Source organism: Fringilla coelebs, assembly GCF_963513975.1.
Source record: "Fringilla coelebs genome assembly, chromosome: 1".
NCBI classification, from domain to species: Eukaryota; Metazoa; Chordata; class Aves; order Passeriformes; family Fringillidae; genus Fringilla; species Fringilla coelebs.
The window spans coordinates 134,746,771-134,765,727 of NC_140028.1; the positions used below are offsets into that span (position 1 = coordinate 134,746,771).

At 35.3% G+C, this 18,957-nt stretch overlaps 1 protein-coding gene across 6 annotated transcripts in view; it reads left to right on the forward strand.

The window, feature by feature from the left end:
- MLLT10 (MLLT10 histone lysine methyltransferase DOT1L cofactor) overlaps positions 1-18,957 on the forward strand; it is a 124,798-nt gene that overhangs the window by 65,311 nt on the left and 40,530 nt on the right. For all 6 annotated transcript variants that reach the window (XR_014617050.1, XM_084227207.1, XM_084227208.1 and 3 more), the window contains 2 exons: positions 1,108-1,363; positions 3,389-3,958. Coding sequence is in view for 5 of the 6 variants with exons in the window: in XM_084227207.1 (XP_084083333.1) it covers positions 1,108-1,363; positions 3,389-3,958 (826 nt within the window). In the remaining variant the exon portion in view is untranslated. The remainder of the gene's footprint in view (positions 1-1,107; positions 1,364-3,388; positions 3,959-18,957) is intronic.

The window sequence follows — 18,957 nt, forward strand, 5'->3', positions numbered from 1 at the left end:
GGTCTTTAATGGAGATAACTGTAGATACTATTTTAAATTCTATTCTGTAAAGAACTGAAAACCAGACAAGCTCTTTTTGAACAGATGAGTAGTTTCTAGGTTTGATCTATGTATTTTTTAAAGAAGCTGTTTTACTAAGTGTCTTGAGTATAAATAACAGTAGATTTTTTTTCATTTTTCCTGATTTTGCTTTCATTTTCTTTCTTATGTTATTAAAATTCTGTTACCACAACTCCACATTTTTTTCAGTCTTGAGAAGAGTAATATTCCCTTGTATGGTTTCCTAATGTTGTGCATGCAGTTTCCCTGCCCACCTAATTACTTTCTGTGAAATCTCTTTTAATAATTGTTCACCAAAAGGAAAAATTCTGGTAAAATTTAACAGACAAATAATGGACCTAAAGGTGAAATTTTTGAAAGCCCTGTGGAGAGTGTGTGAGTGTAGAAAAAGGTCTAGAAATCTTGGGGGTGGATAGGGGTTACATTGGGAGCTCAGGAGCGTTTTTGTACCTGTCAGAGAGTGGGTTTGAAGTAAATGTGTCTTGGTCAGCTGTCTCATGTATCTTCTTTACTTGGTGATTCTTAAGGAATTGGATGAATGGGGTATGGTTCACATGCCACGGAGCTGATTTTGGTTTGGTGTTGAGGCTGTCAAGTCTTAAAAATCCAAGTTCTTAGGTTTTGACACCTTGAACAGTTTCCCTGCTGCTGCAACATTTCCAGTTTTAACAGAAAAGGCATAAAATGGTATGTTCAAAAAAGCATTAAAAGTTTATTTTCTAATTCTTAATTTTTAGCATAAAATAACAATATCTTATTTAAAAAGACTATAAAGACCATACCCATGAGATTTTTCCATTTACCTCAGTGAAGTAAAAATTTCCACCAAAGCCATTATGCATTTTTTTTTCACAAAATGATGTTTTATGTACTTAAGTTGTTTGCTGAGAATCTTCAGAGTTCAGCTGCTCTAATTCCTGCTGTTTCTAGTTACAGTAGTATTTGAACACTTCTGTGTTCATTTGAAAGAACGAGGTCCTTTTAACAGTTGTTGGAGATTTTTGTGTGACTTTTTTCTTTAATTTCTTCTCTCTTTTAAAATGCCAGACATACACAAGCACTAGCAACAACTCCATGTCAGGCTCCTTGAAGCGGTTGGAAGATACCTCAGCTCGATTTACAAATGCAAATTTCCAGGAAGTTCCTACACATGTTTCAAGTGGAAAAGATTCTTCAGAGGCTAGAGGGTCAGAGAGCAAAGGGAAGAAATCTGCAGGTCACAGCTCAGGTCAGAGGGGAAGAAAGCCTGGTGCTGGAAGAAATCCAGGAACAACTGTGACTGCAGCTAGCCCTTTTCAGCAAGGTATTGATTGTTAAGCAGTAACACAACTTTTGCTTTGACATGAATTAGAAATTTTTTGTATGCAGAACTTTAAAAGTAGTTAATCTTTTATACTCAGTACTGAGAATGTTATTTCACTTTAGGGGAAAACCCAACTTTTTTCAGGGTAAAAATGTTTGTTGCTGTAACATGAAAAAGAAGGTTGTACATTTTTAAAAGGCAGAACTGATGCTTTTGGACTGTTACGGTTTTCTGTTTAGCTGCAAGCAGAAGTGTCTTTATGTGCCAGAAAGTTAATCTGCGGTAAACTTTAATATGAATTTGAGTCTAGAGGTATTAGCTCTTTAAGAGAGTAATACTGATGTTTTTCAGTCAGTGCACTGGCTAAAGAACAGTGCTGGACTACCTAATGCATAGAATGCATTGGCCCCTCAATAATTTTTCAAGATGCAGATATTGAAAATATACAATTTCCTTCAGAGTGAAAGACCTTTCTACTTCATTGTTTTGTCATTGAAATATATGAACAGAATGTGAGTATGTAAAAAGTATGTAAGGTTTATTTACCTTAGGTAGCACACGTTTTGAGCTTGCTCAAACCCACTACATGTACTATGAACACTTCTTAAAAGCAAATTTTATTATGGCATCTTCATCAGAGATGAAAAATGATTTAAAAAATTGAAAGATTTTTAATTCCTTAATTATTAAAACATGTTATTTGGAAACACAACATGCTAGGTCTTCTGTAAGGTAATTTTTAGTAATTTTCACTGTGGTGTCTAGTAGGTGACTGTTGTTTATGCTTTGTGGTGGTGATTTTCCTTTTGAGTTTATTTATGCAGTGAACACTTGTAAATTTGTTTAGAGCTCTTTCAATATTTCAGTTTTTTTTCTTGAAAGAAGAGGAAGGTTTTTTTTTTGTTTAAATTCTCAAAACTTTGAAAATTGCCTTCTGGAATTCCTCGTTTAAAGAAAAATCTTACTGCGGATTGCAAAATAGATCTTTATTATGTGCATGCATTTTCTTCTGGGCTGCATTAAGCGAAGTTGATATAACTTATTTAAAATACAAAACAATGATATTTTAATTTTTTTAATTAGCTGTATTTATGTAAATTTTATTTTAAATGGAATTTTTAACAAGGTTGAGTGGAGTACTAATGATAAAACACTCGTTTTTAAAGGACATGGGTTTTTTTTATACCTAATGACATAGTTAGGAATATTTTCTTGGTGTTGTCATCAGTCTGAATTTTGTGAAACAGTACCCACAGACACCCACCTGTATAAAATCAGTGAATTTTAGTGCAAGTGGATGTTTGTGTTTCCCAAGAGTGCTTCTTTTTCTGCCTTGAATGCAGTAACACAGTGATGAAATGACTGCATTCCAAGTACTGAAGAAGGAATGTAATTCTATTACACAAAAGATCTTTATGGTTCTGTGACAGCACTAAAGGAGTCTTAAAATGCCAATTTTATACACTGTTTTTCACTTTCTCTCTTGTACTTTAGAAAAATATGTCTTCTGTGGAACTCCTCCTCAGCTGGGGAGAATTAAGCCCAATTGTTGTTGTTCCCTTGACCTGTGTCAGACTCTTGATTTTAGGCAGAATGGTAAGGAAGATTGCAGGCATAGTGTATATGTGATCATAGCACATTTCTATCAGCTTTCTTTTTATGTATCTGTGTGTTCAAAAAAACCTGCTCCAATTTGCACCAAGTGTTTGTTATGGCTTCAAAACATGATGGATGTTAAAGGTGCCTAAGCAACAAAATTGTTATTCTTCTTTAATTCATTTTCACCTTGTTTGGGTCCCAGATGCAAATTTGAATGTCAGACAGGAATCTGAGAATCATATCCAGCAAAGTGAAGATCAGTAGGAGAAACAATCCAATGAGTTATTTAAAGAATTCTTTACCTCTTGGTAAAGCTTTTCGTAAAGTCTTTTCACGTGAATTTTTTTTATTCTAAGATCATAATACTTCCTATCAGTTTTCATCAACTACAAGGAAAAACATAATTGTACTGCTTTCTCTTTTTAGGAAGCTTTTTGGGCACTCCTGGGAGCATAAAGTCATCCTCTGGAAGTTCAGTTCAGTCTCCCCAAGATTTTTTGAGTTTTACAGACACGGATCTGCGAAGTGACAGTTTCACACATTCTCAACAGGCTTCATCAACCAAAGATGTACATAAAGGAGAGGCTGGGGGCCAAGAAGGAGGAGCCAATTGTTTCACTTCCTTAATTGGTCTCCCTTCATCGTCAACAGCTGTTCCTCAGTCTAAAAACTTTGACAGCTCACCTGGAGACATAAGTAATTCAAGCCTTACTTCTACAGCATACAAACGAGCTCAAACTTCTGGACTAGAAGAAGAAACTGTAACAGAGAAGAAACGGAAAGGAAATAAGCAAAGTAAACATGGGCCTGGTAGACCTAAAGGAAATAAAAGTCAAGAAGGTCTTTCCCATCTTTCAGTTTCTTCTGCTTCCCCAACTTCATCTGTGGCATCTGCTGCAGGAAGTGTGACAAGCTCTGGTCTTCAAAAATCTCCAACTTTGCTCAGGAATGGAAGTTTACAAAGTCTTAGTGTTGGTTCATCTCCAGTGGGTTCAGGTAGGCATTTATTGGATTTGGTTTTTTTACCTCAAAATATGTTTTTATTATTTTAGCTGTAATTCTGAGTATGCTTTTCAGGAACATAGTATCATTTAAAGTATCGTGAAAACCACACTGGGGGAAAAAGGACTGTTGGAAAAGTAAGTTTTGTTCCATGTATAGGTGCCACTGTGCCGTAGGTGGCTGTAGTAGATGGACCTGTGTATTGACCTAGAGGCTATATAAATGCAGGTTTTGAAGCTGTAGGGGGAAAAGTTGCATGTAAACAGGTTCTTTGAAAATTATGTGTGACAGGTTTAGCTTTTAGCTAAAAAAAAAAAGAAAAAGTGATAGTATGGACTTTATTGTCTGTGTTCTGTTACACAGAGAAAACAAAATTGATACTCAGGTATGTCAGCTTTGCTGAATGCATCCCTCAGTTCCATTTTCCCAATTTAGCTTAACTGAAAATCAAAATATCTACATGACCATGACATATCAGAATGACCAGTTTAAACATGTAAAATTATATTCTGAGTCTGGACTCCTGTGCAGCTGGATGACATTTTCAAATCCTCGTGTGCTGTTTAGCAATTGAAATTGGCTGGTTTGTTCTTCCTCTGTTCTAAATGTTATGCGCATCTGGGGCTGTGAGAGGCTTTCTGTTTCCAGTAAACCTGTATGTGGAATGGCCTGGCAGGATACTCTTATCTACCAAAGTCTTTGTTGCTCTGAAGTTTCTTCCAAAGCTTTTGTGATGTAAAAAATAACAAATTACCTCACTTTTGAAACTTCAAAATTTTGTCCTTTTTTTAAATTTTTTTTTTCTTAAATTTTCTTAATTTTTCTGATTTGGGGGAAGAGAGAAATGGAGCTTGAATGCTTGCTTCTGGGGAGGGTTTTATGCTATTTGTATTGTATATTTTCACTCTATAAGCAAGAGATATTCTTAAAATATACATAGTTCAAGGAAAAAAACCCTGTATTTCTTTCAGAACAAGGCAGGTACTTAAAGGCTTGATGTCAAAGCTACATTGTTTTAAAGCAGTTAGATACAAGTGATCGTTTTTATTATGCGTAATAATGGCAATAGCAGTAGCAACTATATTAAAAAATACTTTTCCTGTATTAAAATCAATGGAGAGAAATGGCATATGACAAAACTTCATAGTTCACTATTTATCTTTCTGTTTAAAATACAGTTTTAAGAACATGTTTACCTCTTATCTGTTACGAACAGTGAGCATCTAACAGATTCGTATCAGTGTTCTGATTATTACAGTATGGGCTTTCTTTATTCCTTTATGATCTCTTTGAGGGGGATTATATATTGTTGTAGTAGGGGTAGGAGATGGAAGTACAAGGTCTTGGTTTGAAGTGAATGTTTCCCCTCTTATATTTATTGTAGAATATTCTGCTCTCGTCAGCTCCTTGAACAGACTTTTCCCTGTCCAGATCCATTCTTGCTTCCTTTGTCCTCTTCATTACATCTCTTCCATCTAGAAAATGCCAGTGATAATGTTAAACTCTTTGTAAATAAATACACAGATGGAAATACCGTGTCTGATTTATTACTTTTATCATGATATTCATCCTATAGTTTCACATCTATTTAGTATACTTAGATTCTTGGTGGCCAGCATTAGACCTGTCCTCTAAAACAGTGGTATTTTCTGAGGATGCCAAAGAACATGGATACGAATAAAGAACAAACAAAATTCATCAACAAAATCACCCTAACAAAACCAAGAAAACTCAGAGATACAAATACAAGGGAGATTGTCTTTGGGCCCAAGCTCTAAATTTGTCCAGAAACTTCTGCTTGAATCACAGCTTATTTTTGTAATGTACTCTTCTCCCTCATCTCCTGTTTTTCTTAGAGTTGTAGTGCTGCTCTCCTTGCTTCATCATAAGCGTTTTTTAACCCAATTTACAACAATTTTTTGTGTTGCAATGAAGAAGAACATATGGGTATCACCAGTAATATCAGAAACATGTATTTTCTCAGGAGTAATATGCCAGTGTTTCTGTTTTCAATGTGCCCACTACATTGTCGAGTAACAAGGTCCGACAAGTGAATCTAAGTTATTTGATCCAAGCCCCCAGATAAGATTTTGTGCATGTAAATGCAGTGAGTGAAAACGCAGAGTACTCAAGTCAAGAAGTTTTTATTGCCTCTTACTTGGAATTACCTGGATACCTCAAAGAAGCCGAATCAGGAATGAGCTAGACCATACTAAACAAAGCTTCTGAGGCACTTGTGCAAGAAATCTCCTCCTCTTTTTTTTAAATAGTCTTCCTAACAGCAGCTATCTAAAGCTATCATTCTCTTTCAGTTTTCTGAAGAGTACTTGCTGAAATCCATAAAAATTATGAAAAACATGACTTCACAGATTTATGATAATTGTGTTCATAATTAATGTTCATATGAGATGAAGTGTGAAGGGAAGCTTATTTTATAAGGTAACACAGATTCATCATGTGCTATTTATACATAATTAGATGTCTTCCCAAAAAGTTTTATTCAGAGTATGTTCAGCTAATTTTGTAGAAATATTTGTCATTTCCAAAGTTATCCAGTCCAAAGGGCTTCTCTTCTCCTGATTAATAACAGAAATGTACATGAATATTGGTGTAGTATAAGGACATGTTATTATAAGCTGTTACAACACATACACTCAGGTTGTGTTTGCCATGCAACAGATCTGATGTGTTCAAGGTTAAACTTAAATGTTCAATCTTTATGCTCTCTGTTATTTTTTCTGAAATGTATTTTTAACCTGACAGAGGAAGCATTTTATGCATTGCTTTAACACTGTATTCACAGGAAAAAAATTAACTGCTAAAAAATGAAATAAAATTTAAATTGGTAGGGTGATAGGGAATTTTTGCAGTAAGTAAACATTTTACTAATACCTTCTTAAAAAAACTCCCACCAAAGTTCTTTAGATACCAGCTCATTTGCAAACCATGCTTCTCTTTTTTTTGAGAATTCACAAGCATTTTAAGTTTATTGTCTAAAATGGCCTAAATTATTGGAAGAGTTTTATAAAGCTGATAATGATTCACCCCAAATAGGGTTGGTTGAGTGATTTCAGGATCTGAATCTTTTAATAGGGGAAAGTGTTTGTTGATTTCATCTGAACTCAGCTATTTTACAGAGCTATCTAAATTTCTAAGTCAAAACTGTCCAAGCTGTATTCTCAGGATTAAGTTCATTCTCAGAATCCTTCTAGGGAATAATATTTAAAGATTTCTAGTCTAGTATTGTAAAGCATTGAGAGCTTGTGTCCCTCAGCAACAGGAAGAGGAACATTTTGTCTGATGTACAGTACCTTCTGACTTTTGTGGAATAATGTAGCAATGTAAAATGGAAAGAATCAAGTATCAGAAGTTGTCTGAAATTTCTGTTTCATGGTAGATAAGGTTCTTGTACAGTTGTCTTCCAAGTTCAGCTTGGATACTTGCTGCTGAATTCTTACAGTGCTGCAGGCACTTCTCTGTCTTTCCTGGTTCTGCTCTTGATTTCAAATGTACAGCAAATTGTATAGTATCAACTTCAATAGCTAAGGACTTCAGGGGATTATTTGCTTCCAGTATTTTAATTTTTGTAAAATTGATTTTATGCTGCTATGTGTACTGTAAACCCTAAAAAAAGCTTATAATTTTTTTTTCTTTAAGAAGACTGGAAAAGACTAAATTACCACGTGGGCCTCAAAATGGTTAGCCCACTGTTTCAGCACCTTTACTGTGTCCATCTTCTGGAATTCCTTTGTCCTGACTGAGGTGAAATTAGAATTTGTCTTTTTACATTTTTATCTCTGCATCATAGATATTCTGCCCGTAGCCAAATTTCAGTATGCTCTGGTTGGTAACACTAGACACTTTTTGGAATAAAAGACTCATCCAAACCCAGTATTGTATTTTATTAAAGTAGTATTTCAAATTCTGAGAACCTGTTAATGTTTTTGCCACAGGTCCCTCTGAGTTGATCTTGTCTTGTGCAGTCAAGTTTCAGTTTTGTATATGAGTTTGCTAAATGCTTCAGATTAGTTCCATGTGGTTTTTTTTCTCTTTTCCCATCTGATTCAAGCAGTGGTGAAACCTTTGTCAGTGTTACGCAGGTTATGCTGTGCAAGATCATCATACTCTTAAGCTCACTGTTGCACTGATCACAAGTGAATTTCAAAGTAGAAGCGTAACTTGAAATTATTCTAATTGAGATACAAAGTCCCTCAGTACTTATGTTGAATCTTCATGATGCTGTGTTTAAAGTTTGACTTAGTAGCTGAATCTACTGGGAGAAAGAGTTTAGGAAAAATTATTCTGAAACATTTGGACTATTATGTTTATCTGCAAAAGTGCACCAAAGCAGAAGTCTTGCTGTGTTAAAAAGCTTGTTTGTATTCAGAGGAGATAGAATATAAAAAAGAACTTGATACTAATTGATACTAATAGATACTAATGGCACTTAGGGAGTAAGCAAATGGTATGGAAAGTGCACAAGGCAAAATCAATGCGTGGAGAATTTCATTCTTCATATTTGAGACTGAACAGAAGTGGTGTTGAGATTGGTGAATGGTGTACAAGATTAAAATTGGTGATTGTTGGTATAGAAAACATGGAGATGTTCATCAGGTAACAGGGAGGAAATCACATGAGGAAGTAGCTTATGAAAATGGGGATTATCATGATATGCATCACAGTTCTTAAGTAAAACAGTTGTTATCAGCAGCTACAGACAGAAGTATTGACATTTCCTAATGATGAATACCTTGTTCTTCCATGCTTTTAGACTGTCAGTGTTAAATTTCAGTAAGTCTTTAAAACTCATGAAGTTATAAGAGAGACTGACAAGTAGTTAATGTTATGCAATTAGGATGTGTTTGACAGAAGAAAGGAAGATTTTAAGACGTACAAAGGTGTAACGATTAGTGGTGGATATTGAAAGTTATGGAAAATAACTTATTGGATTTTATTGGATTTTATTTAGTTTTTCTTTTATTTTTTCACTTACTGGATTTTATTTCCTAATTTTTAGTAGAAGGGGCATAGTAGGTGTCTACATTTCAATTAATACAGCATGACATTTTAAATAAGGGCTTGTTGTGCTAGGAAGTCAGCAAATCCTTCCATTAACTGTAATTAATAGGTAAGTTTCAATTTTATTTTGTTCATAGAATTATTCAACCACTGTTAACTTCATTTTGTTATTTCCCCTTATGCTCAGCTGGTCAGAGCATGGTTCTCTTAACATCAAGGTCACAGCTTAGATCCTCAGGTCACCGAAGGGTTGGACTCAGCAGTCTTTGTGGGTCTCTTCCAATTCAGAATAGTCTGTGAAACCTATTGGAAAATGCTGCAATTTTTGAAAAAGTCTGGTTATGAGGACATGGTAAAATGAATCTCTTGGTCAGCAGTACAAACTAAGAGTTATGTTGATAGAGCTAAAGTAGAAGATTATCTTAGAAAGATGGATGTATGCTTGCAGGATAAGGATGGCCTTCTGGGGAAAGAAGGACTGTAGAGAAGAAGGATAAAGGTGATTAATCAGTTGTGTCTGAGTTTACAGTGCTGAGCTGTGTTTAAAAATGTTTTAATGCATAAACAGCAAGCTAATGGGAAAGGCAGCTCTGCATTTAGAGTGTGTCTGGTTTTTGGATACTACGTATGGTTCTGCAGTTTGCTCTGTGTAAAGAAAAGAGCTACGAGAAGGATTCAATGACTGGAAAAAGCACATTATTGGAGAATAGCTAAGGAGTGAGTTTATCAGACATGGATATCATATGAGGAACTGGTACAATGATCCTTAACCTAACAAAGAAGTAAAAGATCATCAAGTGAAAGTAATAGTTGAACAAATCTCAGTTCTGAAAATGTATTTTCTAGAAGATATGGTTTAGTCAAACATATTAATTTGATTTGCAGGTGCAGGAGTTCTAGAGGTAAGAAGTCAGTGTGCTTGCAAAGATTCTTGTTTGGTCCTTATCTATGAACCAAATTCTGTGCTGTATTTTCTCTTTGATTTTTAAAAGAAAATGAAGCATAGTGCATCTGTTTAGCATATGAAATAGTTTGTAACAGGGCAAATAATGCATTTCAAAATACAGTAGTTAGTAGTAAATTTTCAGGCAGTGTGGGTCTGCTAGAATTAGTTCCCACCTTAGTATGTTCTATGCTTTTATCAGAGGTTGAGAAGTTAAGTTATCATTGCTGCTTGCTCTGAGGGTTCAGGGTGGTTTCTGAAAATGTATATTGTAAAAAATGTGCTTGGATGTAATAAATAAGAATTACTTAATTAAGAAAGCTGTGGGAAAAAATACTGAACAATGAAAACCTTCTGACAGAGATGGTTAGGTTTCAACACAGTTCTGAAAAAACTGTGGTTTTAAACTGAGGTTTTAAAACAGTTCTGAAAAACTTCTGAATAATGATGGAGAACTGAATATTGTTATACTTTAGGGAGAAAAAAAGGCTATTATCATCACTGTGACACTCATTTCAAGAAGGGATAGGAAAATTATATCACAATTAATTGAACTTAGTCCACACATGTTGCAGGTAGCAAAGTACTATATTTAGTTATGGTGCTAATTTCCTCCTAAAATATGACTATGAATATGAAAGTTGAGAAGAGGCATACAATGATTGATATATTTAAAACATGCTTTTCAAAGAGTCTGAAGTTCTTTGCTAGACTGGAATATTTTAAATTTGAGAAGATTGCAATTTGCAAAAACGTTTAGAAGCATGATTGTAATTACTATGTGAAGAGGAGTACTCTTACTGGTCAAGATTTTTTTTGGTAATTGGGTGCTGGTAATTGCTGTTTTCTGGTTTGTTGGTTGGTTTTTTGGTGTGGTTTGTTGTTGTTGTTTTAAGTTAATAGAAAAGTACAGTATAGTGCTTAATTGGATGGGCTGCTGAAAAAATGAAACGTTCAGCCTATTCCACTCTTGAAGTCTCCAAGCTGTTTGACTTTCCATGGAAGCACTGTTTTGTGCATGAGATGCAAATCAGCTGCCCTCTGAGTGTTTGTTGCAAGACCAGAAGCTCTTGGAACATGGCTTTGAAACAAAACTTGATTTAAAACAAGGCAAGGTTTTCCTTTCTCAGAAAATTATAAAGTTTTGGGTTTTGAGTGAAAACAGATGCAAGGGCTTTCTGAAGTGAAAAAATAATGGCCCAGGGAAGGGAAGCTCTAATAACTGGGATAGAGCTTCCATGTCAAGCTGCTGAGGCCTGCTAGTTTCAGAGAAGATCTTGGCAGCTGTGGAAATTACATGACTAGTTAATTGTTGTATGAGAATGTGTTTGTCAGGTTAAAATAGAAATTTTGAAGATTATATCTTTGAACTAGACTCCTAAATTATGGTGAGTCTGGGCTTCTATTTAAATTTCAAAATATGTCATTATTTATTTATTTATTTATTTATTTATTTATTATACTCTGACAGTCAACAGCAAATAGTATATTTAAATTATGAACTTGTAATACATTTCAGATGCTAAAAAAAACCTACAACAAAGCAAAAAAATCAATAGGGGAAAGGGAATGTGTATTTTCTTGACTTTCCTTTTAGGTCTTTCATTTAATAACAAAAATAAAGAAAATTTTGGTTACTAATTATGGGAGTAGGACATAGTTTTAAACGGCTTAGCAAAAAGATGTAAGTATTTCTAAACTGTTTTAAATACTGGTTTTATTCAAGCTTTGTGAGTCTTCTACACAAATATTAATTAAATTAAAAATACAAGAAATTCTGCAGGTCTAGATTTTTGCCCATACAGAGTTATTTGTGGAACCAGCATCTAAATACAAACTTTTCGAAACGTAATAAGTATCTTTATGATTACACTGACTGTTTATTAGTTGTATTTGTACTGGCAGAGAAGAAAATGGACTGGGAAGGGCTTAAAGGCTACTTAAGTTTCTGTACTTACTATTTTCCAAATTTAGCAATAAATCTGTTTTGTTTGGTAAAGGAAGGTTTTCAGAGAAGTTCATGACCTTTTTGTAAACTGCTTGCTTTTATATTATATTTGACTCATAAGCCGACAAAGTGTCTTGTATATATTTGGTGTTAGGTTTGAATTCCTGATAAAAACTAACTTACTTTAGGCCTGGGTAATCTGCATAAACTACCCTGCATGAATGAGATCTGGCTGACAGCTTTGCTACTATTGTTGTCTGCATAGTGAAGAAAATAAATTGCCTGCTTTTCCAGTGGCTGATGGTCTTTGCAGATACATAGAGTAAAACTATGTGGTATTATCATTATTACATTAAAAAAAAAAGGGCAGAAAGAGAGAAGGTACTGAAACTTCCAGTTTAGTGCTTAGATTGTGTTAGTTCTTTAAATCTTATTATAAAATGAAGAATTATAATTTTAAATAGAGCAGGGGAGTAAGGAGACACTGTGAAGCAATTAAGATTTCTGTCCTATCAGATGTCATTGTTGCAGAATTTGGTATTTGCTTTAGAGGTGCACCCCTTTTCTGAAGATGAAGGATATGTTCCTTAATTCTACTGCTGCTTGGAAAATAAAGTGAGATACAAGTGTTTGCTTACTACTAACTGTTTAGTTCCCAGAACCTCCTTTAAAATGTCTTAACTTTAAAAAAGGACTTTCAAAATGGTATCAAATGAAGAGGGTTTTTTTGTGTATATATGTATATATATTTTAAAATGAAAATACTCATCTTCTTGAATGTGAACATTTTTCAGCATCTGCAGTCAATTACTAGAGTATGGCATTCTTTGTAAGTCAAATGTGAGATAGCAATCAGTCTTTTAACTCCATAAAATCTGTTAAAGGTGACATGGGAACATAAAAAAGTGTGTGTGGGGGAGGGTGGAGAAGAGGCTTGACTATAAAAGGAGCAGTAGGGTTTTTTACCCTTCCTTGAAAATTGTACTTTTCAGATCTTACAGACTTTCAAGTCTTTCAGAAATCAAATATATCTGAAAAATAAGTGATGTGTATGTGTTGATAGTTCTTGAAGCATTTTTGTCCTTCTGAAGATTGTCCAATTCATATGGTAAAACTTTTTGTTGTTGTTGTCAGTCAGAGGTGACAACACTACAGTCAGGGTTTTAAAATCAGAAGGAAGTGTACTTAGCATTTAAATTTTCCATTTATTTGATGTGATGAGCTGCAGTACCAGAAGTTAAACTGACTGAAGGTTGTCTCAGGATTATATCTGGGGAGAGGCTGTGATGTCTAGAGCTGTTGTTGATTATCATAATAATTTCTGCAATTCCCTTGTAAAGTTTCAAAAAGAAAAGAAAAAAAAATAGAAATGCTAACATAATACAGTGGTGTAAAAAAGACTAGTTACCTTAAAATAATTGAGCTTTTCAGTGAAAGATGTTGCTCAGGGACAAATCCATTAAGACTTAGAATGGAGAGATTCATGTGACACTCATACAGGATGACTCTCACATTCATATAGGAGCTGTACTGCTTTTTAAAACAAATATAATAGGGCTGAGTGTCTGATTATCAAGTCCCTACGCTACCTTCATGTGTAAGTAATTTATTTTTCTTTCTTAAGCAGGTTATATGGGTGTGATAGGACTAAGCACAGCAGCTTTCTGATCCTCCAGGTCGCCTGTGGTGCTGCAGCACAGGCACCCCTGCAATTCTGACTCTGTAGTGGAGCATGTGCAGCCAGGTGGGCCCCAGCAGCTCCATGTGCATAAAGTAGTGTCCTTATGGACAGTAAGTGACAGTGTGTCCCAGTGCCTTTGGACTGTGTGGCGTTCTGGTACTGTACGAACATTACCTGTACCTGCACGATCTGCATGTGCATCCATCTGAATGGGAGCTCATTTTTGATAAATCTCCCCAATGTGATTAAAATGCAGAAAATTGGCGGCAGTAAGCCAACAATGTATTTCCTGAAAGTTACTCAAGTAAAACTCCCTTTCAAGAATATTGGGCATACCTGAAAAGCTGTTGTAGGAAATTGATAGACAGGTATGCCATATACACAAAGTGTGCTGTTAAAATTCTTAGCAGGACAGTTCTTGCAAGAGCTTTTGTGCTGGTAATGCAGGAAATAGTCAGTGAAATAAACTATTTTCTATTGTTAGAAAAGCTACTTCTTACCCGATTCTGAATGTAAAGCCATTTTTCGTCCATTTAAACCAAACTGGGATTTAACACCTAGTTTAGATGCAAACTCATTGCTTCGTATTGCTCTTTATATACTTTTTATTCAGCTTTTAAATAGAAGTCTTCATCTTTCAGTGTCAGATTTGGTAGATATGTGAGAAGGCCATAAGTTTAACAGGAAGAAAACTTCATTTTGACAGTGATCTAGCTTACTGCATATGTTTTTGTGAGAGAATTCCATGCAGTGGTAGAAGGTTCAGAAAAGGGTCCTCACTAACCTAAGTAACAGGAAAAAATGGAAAATTTTGGTCATGAAGAAAGTGAGTGAGCATCTATGTTCTTTGGACCAGTGTAGCTGTAGAGATCTGAGTTGAGAAGGGATTTGTGGAAGCTGGTAATGGAACTGAAGAATACGAACTTGTGACTGGGACTTCTGCATGAGTAATCCTGTTAGATCCTACATACATGACTTGGTTTTATTTCTGTTTCCCATTGTTTATTTGTTTTGAACATCTGTGAGGTAAGAATGACTAGAGATTCCAAGTAAATTAAAAAAAAGCTCAACAGAGCCTCCCCCAGCAAACAAACAAAAAAGCATACACCACACACACCCCTCATTCTTCCAAATGAAAAAGTGGCTCATAAGCTGTCCGGGTAGTTAGCCTTTACAAAGAATGCAAATTGTGGGAATTTGTTTTGTGTGGGTTTTTTCACTTTTTTTTTTCCTTAAAGCATGATAACTGTCATGGACAAATGCCTAATCTTATGGATTTAGGGCTTGATTACAAAAAATAACATCCTTCCTAGGGACAGAACCACCAGTCTTTTTTTCTGCTGCGGAGTAGTGGTAAGCTTAGAATGGAACTTAAGGTTTTTTATGCACAACCAATTCCCTTAAAAACAAGTAATGAACAGCCAGAGGGCGGTGGGTTGGATGTAGGTATTAATACTGAGTCATTTCAGAAATTGAAATGAATGAGCTGGAAGCATAAAAGTTTTTTTTCTGAGCAGAATTGATTTTAAGGAGGAATAATTGTAAGGTTCTAAGTAAAGCAAACAACAGCAGCTGCTGTAGGGATTGGATGAAGAGAGGAAGGATTTAGCCAGGACTGAGAGGAAAGTGCGGGAGGCACCAGAGATGGCAAATAAACTAAAACAATGAGAAGTGAAGTCCAGATATTACAGCATATATATATATATATATATATATATATATATATATATATATATATATATATATATATATATAGTTAGCATTCACTGTCCCTAACCTTTCTCAACGCCTTAGCATGTTGAATTTCAATTTGGCTGTACATTGTAGCAGAAAACTGGGTGGCTGGGAGGGGATACTTCAGTGCAGGAGTCAGGAAGGACCTAGCTGCCAATAAAGGCAGTTACACAGGAACCAAGACAGTAGCTCTTTTTTCCTTCCAGAATAAAACACCTTTTTTCATCTGCCTTCTACTAATTTATGGAGTGTGGAAGGGAGTGGTGGTAGGGGAACAGTTCTCCTTCTGTTCTGTGGAGAGGCTTGGGGGGAGTCTAGAATTAGCTCCATCAGTCACAAGCAGGGCTGATCTAGTGTTGGCCCTTCCTTGTGTAATTGGATGAGGTCTGTGTTAGAACAGCTAGTGTTTTGTTAGCTCTTTAACTGCATCTCTTCCTCGTTTATCTATGAAGTGTTATCTTAGAGTACCAAATTTTGCATTGGGACATATCTAGTCTATTCTGCTTTGAAACTTTCTCATACCTCTTGAGTGATGTTTGGGAATACGTTGTGTGTGATTGCTTGGATTAGTGGTGGCTCCTGTTTGGGACAGTTTTAAAGAAACAAAAGCAAACGGTATAGCTTTGGCAGTCTAGGGCTGGGCTTGTTAGAATAAAATAAAAAATAAGGAAGAGGAAAGAAAAAATCCTACCACCACCCCAAGCTTCCTTCCAAACCTACCCAATGGTTCCTTAAATTTGAAAGGGACTTTCTTTAGTGTTGAAAGCAATGATGGATCAAAATGGCTGCTATTTCTTGTGCACAAAAAATTGAGCATAACTGGAGAGAATGGATACAATTATAATCAAATAAAGGCTGTGGAGAGTAGGTGTGGGTGAAATGATTCTGCTCTTAAGAGTGGCAGACTGCAGTTGCATTGTGTCCTCTGCACCTGAGAAAGAATTTGTCTGTATAGTATAATGTGATTCCAGTCATATCAGCTCTGTGCATTTTAGTAATTTTTTCCTTGTAAGTTATGGGTGTATTTTTGTATTTTGTTAGTTCTCTGAAAACTGTTGAGAAGGTTAATTAAGATTATCAGTTTAATTTATTTCAGATTAATGCACGTCTGTCAAAAATCATACAGAATTTTGTACATTGTGTGTTTTTTCTGTACCACAAAATTTAAGTCCCTGAACATTAGTGTTTATGTTTTTTAGAGAACAGACTTTGTAAATTAATGTTTTAATTAAAATATTCCAAATTTTAGAAGTATTTCCATTGAGGTACCTTCGGCTAGTTATTCAGTTTTAGTCAGTAGATAAAAGTCAAAGCTTTTAAATTTTTAAAAATTGCTTCTTAGTTAGTTTTGTAATTTTTGAGTATGAATGACAAAAGTTTAAGATGTCTTTGTTCATTTTTTTGAAATTATGATGTTCAGAGGACCCTTCAGAAGAGTTAAAAAATGGCTTATGACAGCAATATTTAGTAGATTCCAGTTGTGACAAGAGTAAAAAGAGAAAAATAAAGCATTAAAGGTAGTTTCCCTGTTGGACCCCAAATAGTTACTGCAGTGAGATCTCAGAGGCTGATGCAGATATAAAATTCTCCCATGGGAGTATGACAGAGGTGTTTGCCCCACGGTGGCCTGTAAAATCATTTGATTACCAAGTCAAACCAGATGTGTAAACTCAGGGCTTTGTTCCTTAGTAGTGTGACAGAGTGAACGAGCAGACTGAAATGGAAATAATTCTGTAGTCATGAGGTCATTATCCTAAGCAGGAATAAGCTGGTGGGTTAAGTGGAAGAGGGCTGGCATTAGCAGGGCTGCCACCACTCTGCAGCTGGGCATTACAGTGCAGTGGTGGCTGCATTGGAGACTTCAGCTGCATGGCAGAGGATGTGAGTGTGTTCTGGCACTTCAGCATCAGAGGTCAATACTCTCTAAACACCCCAACCCATGAAGGAAAGGAAATTCATGGGAGCATCTCCTTTGGTGTACCACTGATTGGATGTTCTTTCTATGTAACTGAGTTCTTCTTGAACTGAGCTCTCTAAAGTCCAGGAGACGCAACTGTTTCCTGTTAGACTTGATTGCTTGAATTCATCTCAATCTTTGAGTGAAGCAAAACAGATGCCTTGTGATTAAAATTAGCAAGGCAACTTCCGTTTGAGTTTCTAAATTTGATGGAGACAATGAAATTAAAATCAGTCTTTTCTTGGGGGTACTGGTTGCCACTGGAAAAAATTTGAATTTTTATTTGTAATACTAGCTTTAGAATACAGCTAATTGGCATGTACTGGAATGTTCTTATACTTGGCATTTAATATCTAACCAACACTGACAAAAGAAATATAAGTAAAACATTATAGTGGATAGAAATAAATCCATTTTACAATTTGTGCTACTGTAAATGATCAGAGCTCTAATACAAGAAAGATGTATTCAGGTATATTATTGTTCACTGAAATTCCTGTCTATACATACATTCTTTTGTGCGTCTGTTAAACATGATCTTAACATGAAGCCCTTTTTCTCCTAACTCAAAAGCTTTCGTGAAGTTGATGAATGCCATACATAATGGTAAGTTATATTAGAATCTTTTTCAGAGGTTCATTTATCACAAAGGGTAGCCTTTTGTGGAAAAGCCTGATTGAAGGTCTGCATATTCTATGGATTGGGTGAAATACAGGTCTGCAGTGCGTCAATTGTTCAGTACTTGAGTGAAAACTTTGTAGATTGTCTGCAGGAGCCTGATAGGTCAATAGTTCCTCAGTTCTCTTTTTATGATCTTTTTGTATGTGTGAAGTAAAACGATAACAGTTTTATTCCAGTTCTGAGATTCTTTTCTTTAATTTTGTGAATAGTGTTTTCTAGTCCTTCTTCTGTGCTCCATTCATAGGTGTGTTATAGTGATGTCTACCTCTGGCATTCTCCCACTTCCCTTCCTGACTACTTAAATTACTACAAGTAATGCATGTGAAGGTAGCCTTGTTTTGTCCATTCTTTGTTCTGACAGCCTGATGCTGCTCATTTGTGTCACTGATAACAGAACTATCAATTTCAGAGGGAGCAATATTGAATCTTTAATGTGTCTAATGGCTGTTTCCTTTTAGTATTCAGCATTGGCTTTGTACCCCTGTTTCTGTATTCACTCATAGCCAGTGGAAATGAAATATCTTATTAAATTAGAACTTGGTTTACTTTTTCAAGGCTATTGTTAGTTTGTAGGAAACAATCATAGCTGTATTCACAAGTTACTGGAAGATTTAAAACTCTCTCATGAGGCTAATTTTGAAGATTATCAAGTTTATTTCTCAGTGTGGTATTTAATTGATGTCAGGTGATCTGTTAATAAAAATTGGAAATTTTTATCCATTTGTCCCAGCTTCAAATAGAAGTTTTCTTACTGCTGTGCACGTATGTTAGAAAAGCAGTGCTGTGTGCATTGCTAATTGTATTGACTTGAAATTCAGTGAATGCAAAAGAATTTATATGTTGAAACTTTGCATGGTCAAGTTTTTTTGCACTTTAAGATGGCAGTCATTACGGTTTTATAGAACTTTTGCTTTTTGCACTGTCAGAGCCATGAATTACATCTGTCAGGCCGATGTCTAGAGTGGTGGGTCTCTTAAATAATAAAAATTTTAATATTACATTAACTTTATGTTTCATAGTCTGTGTGTGG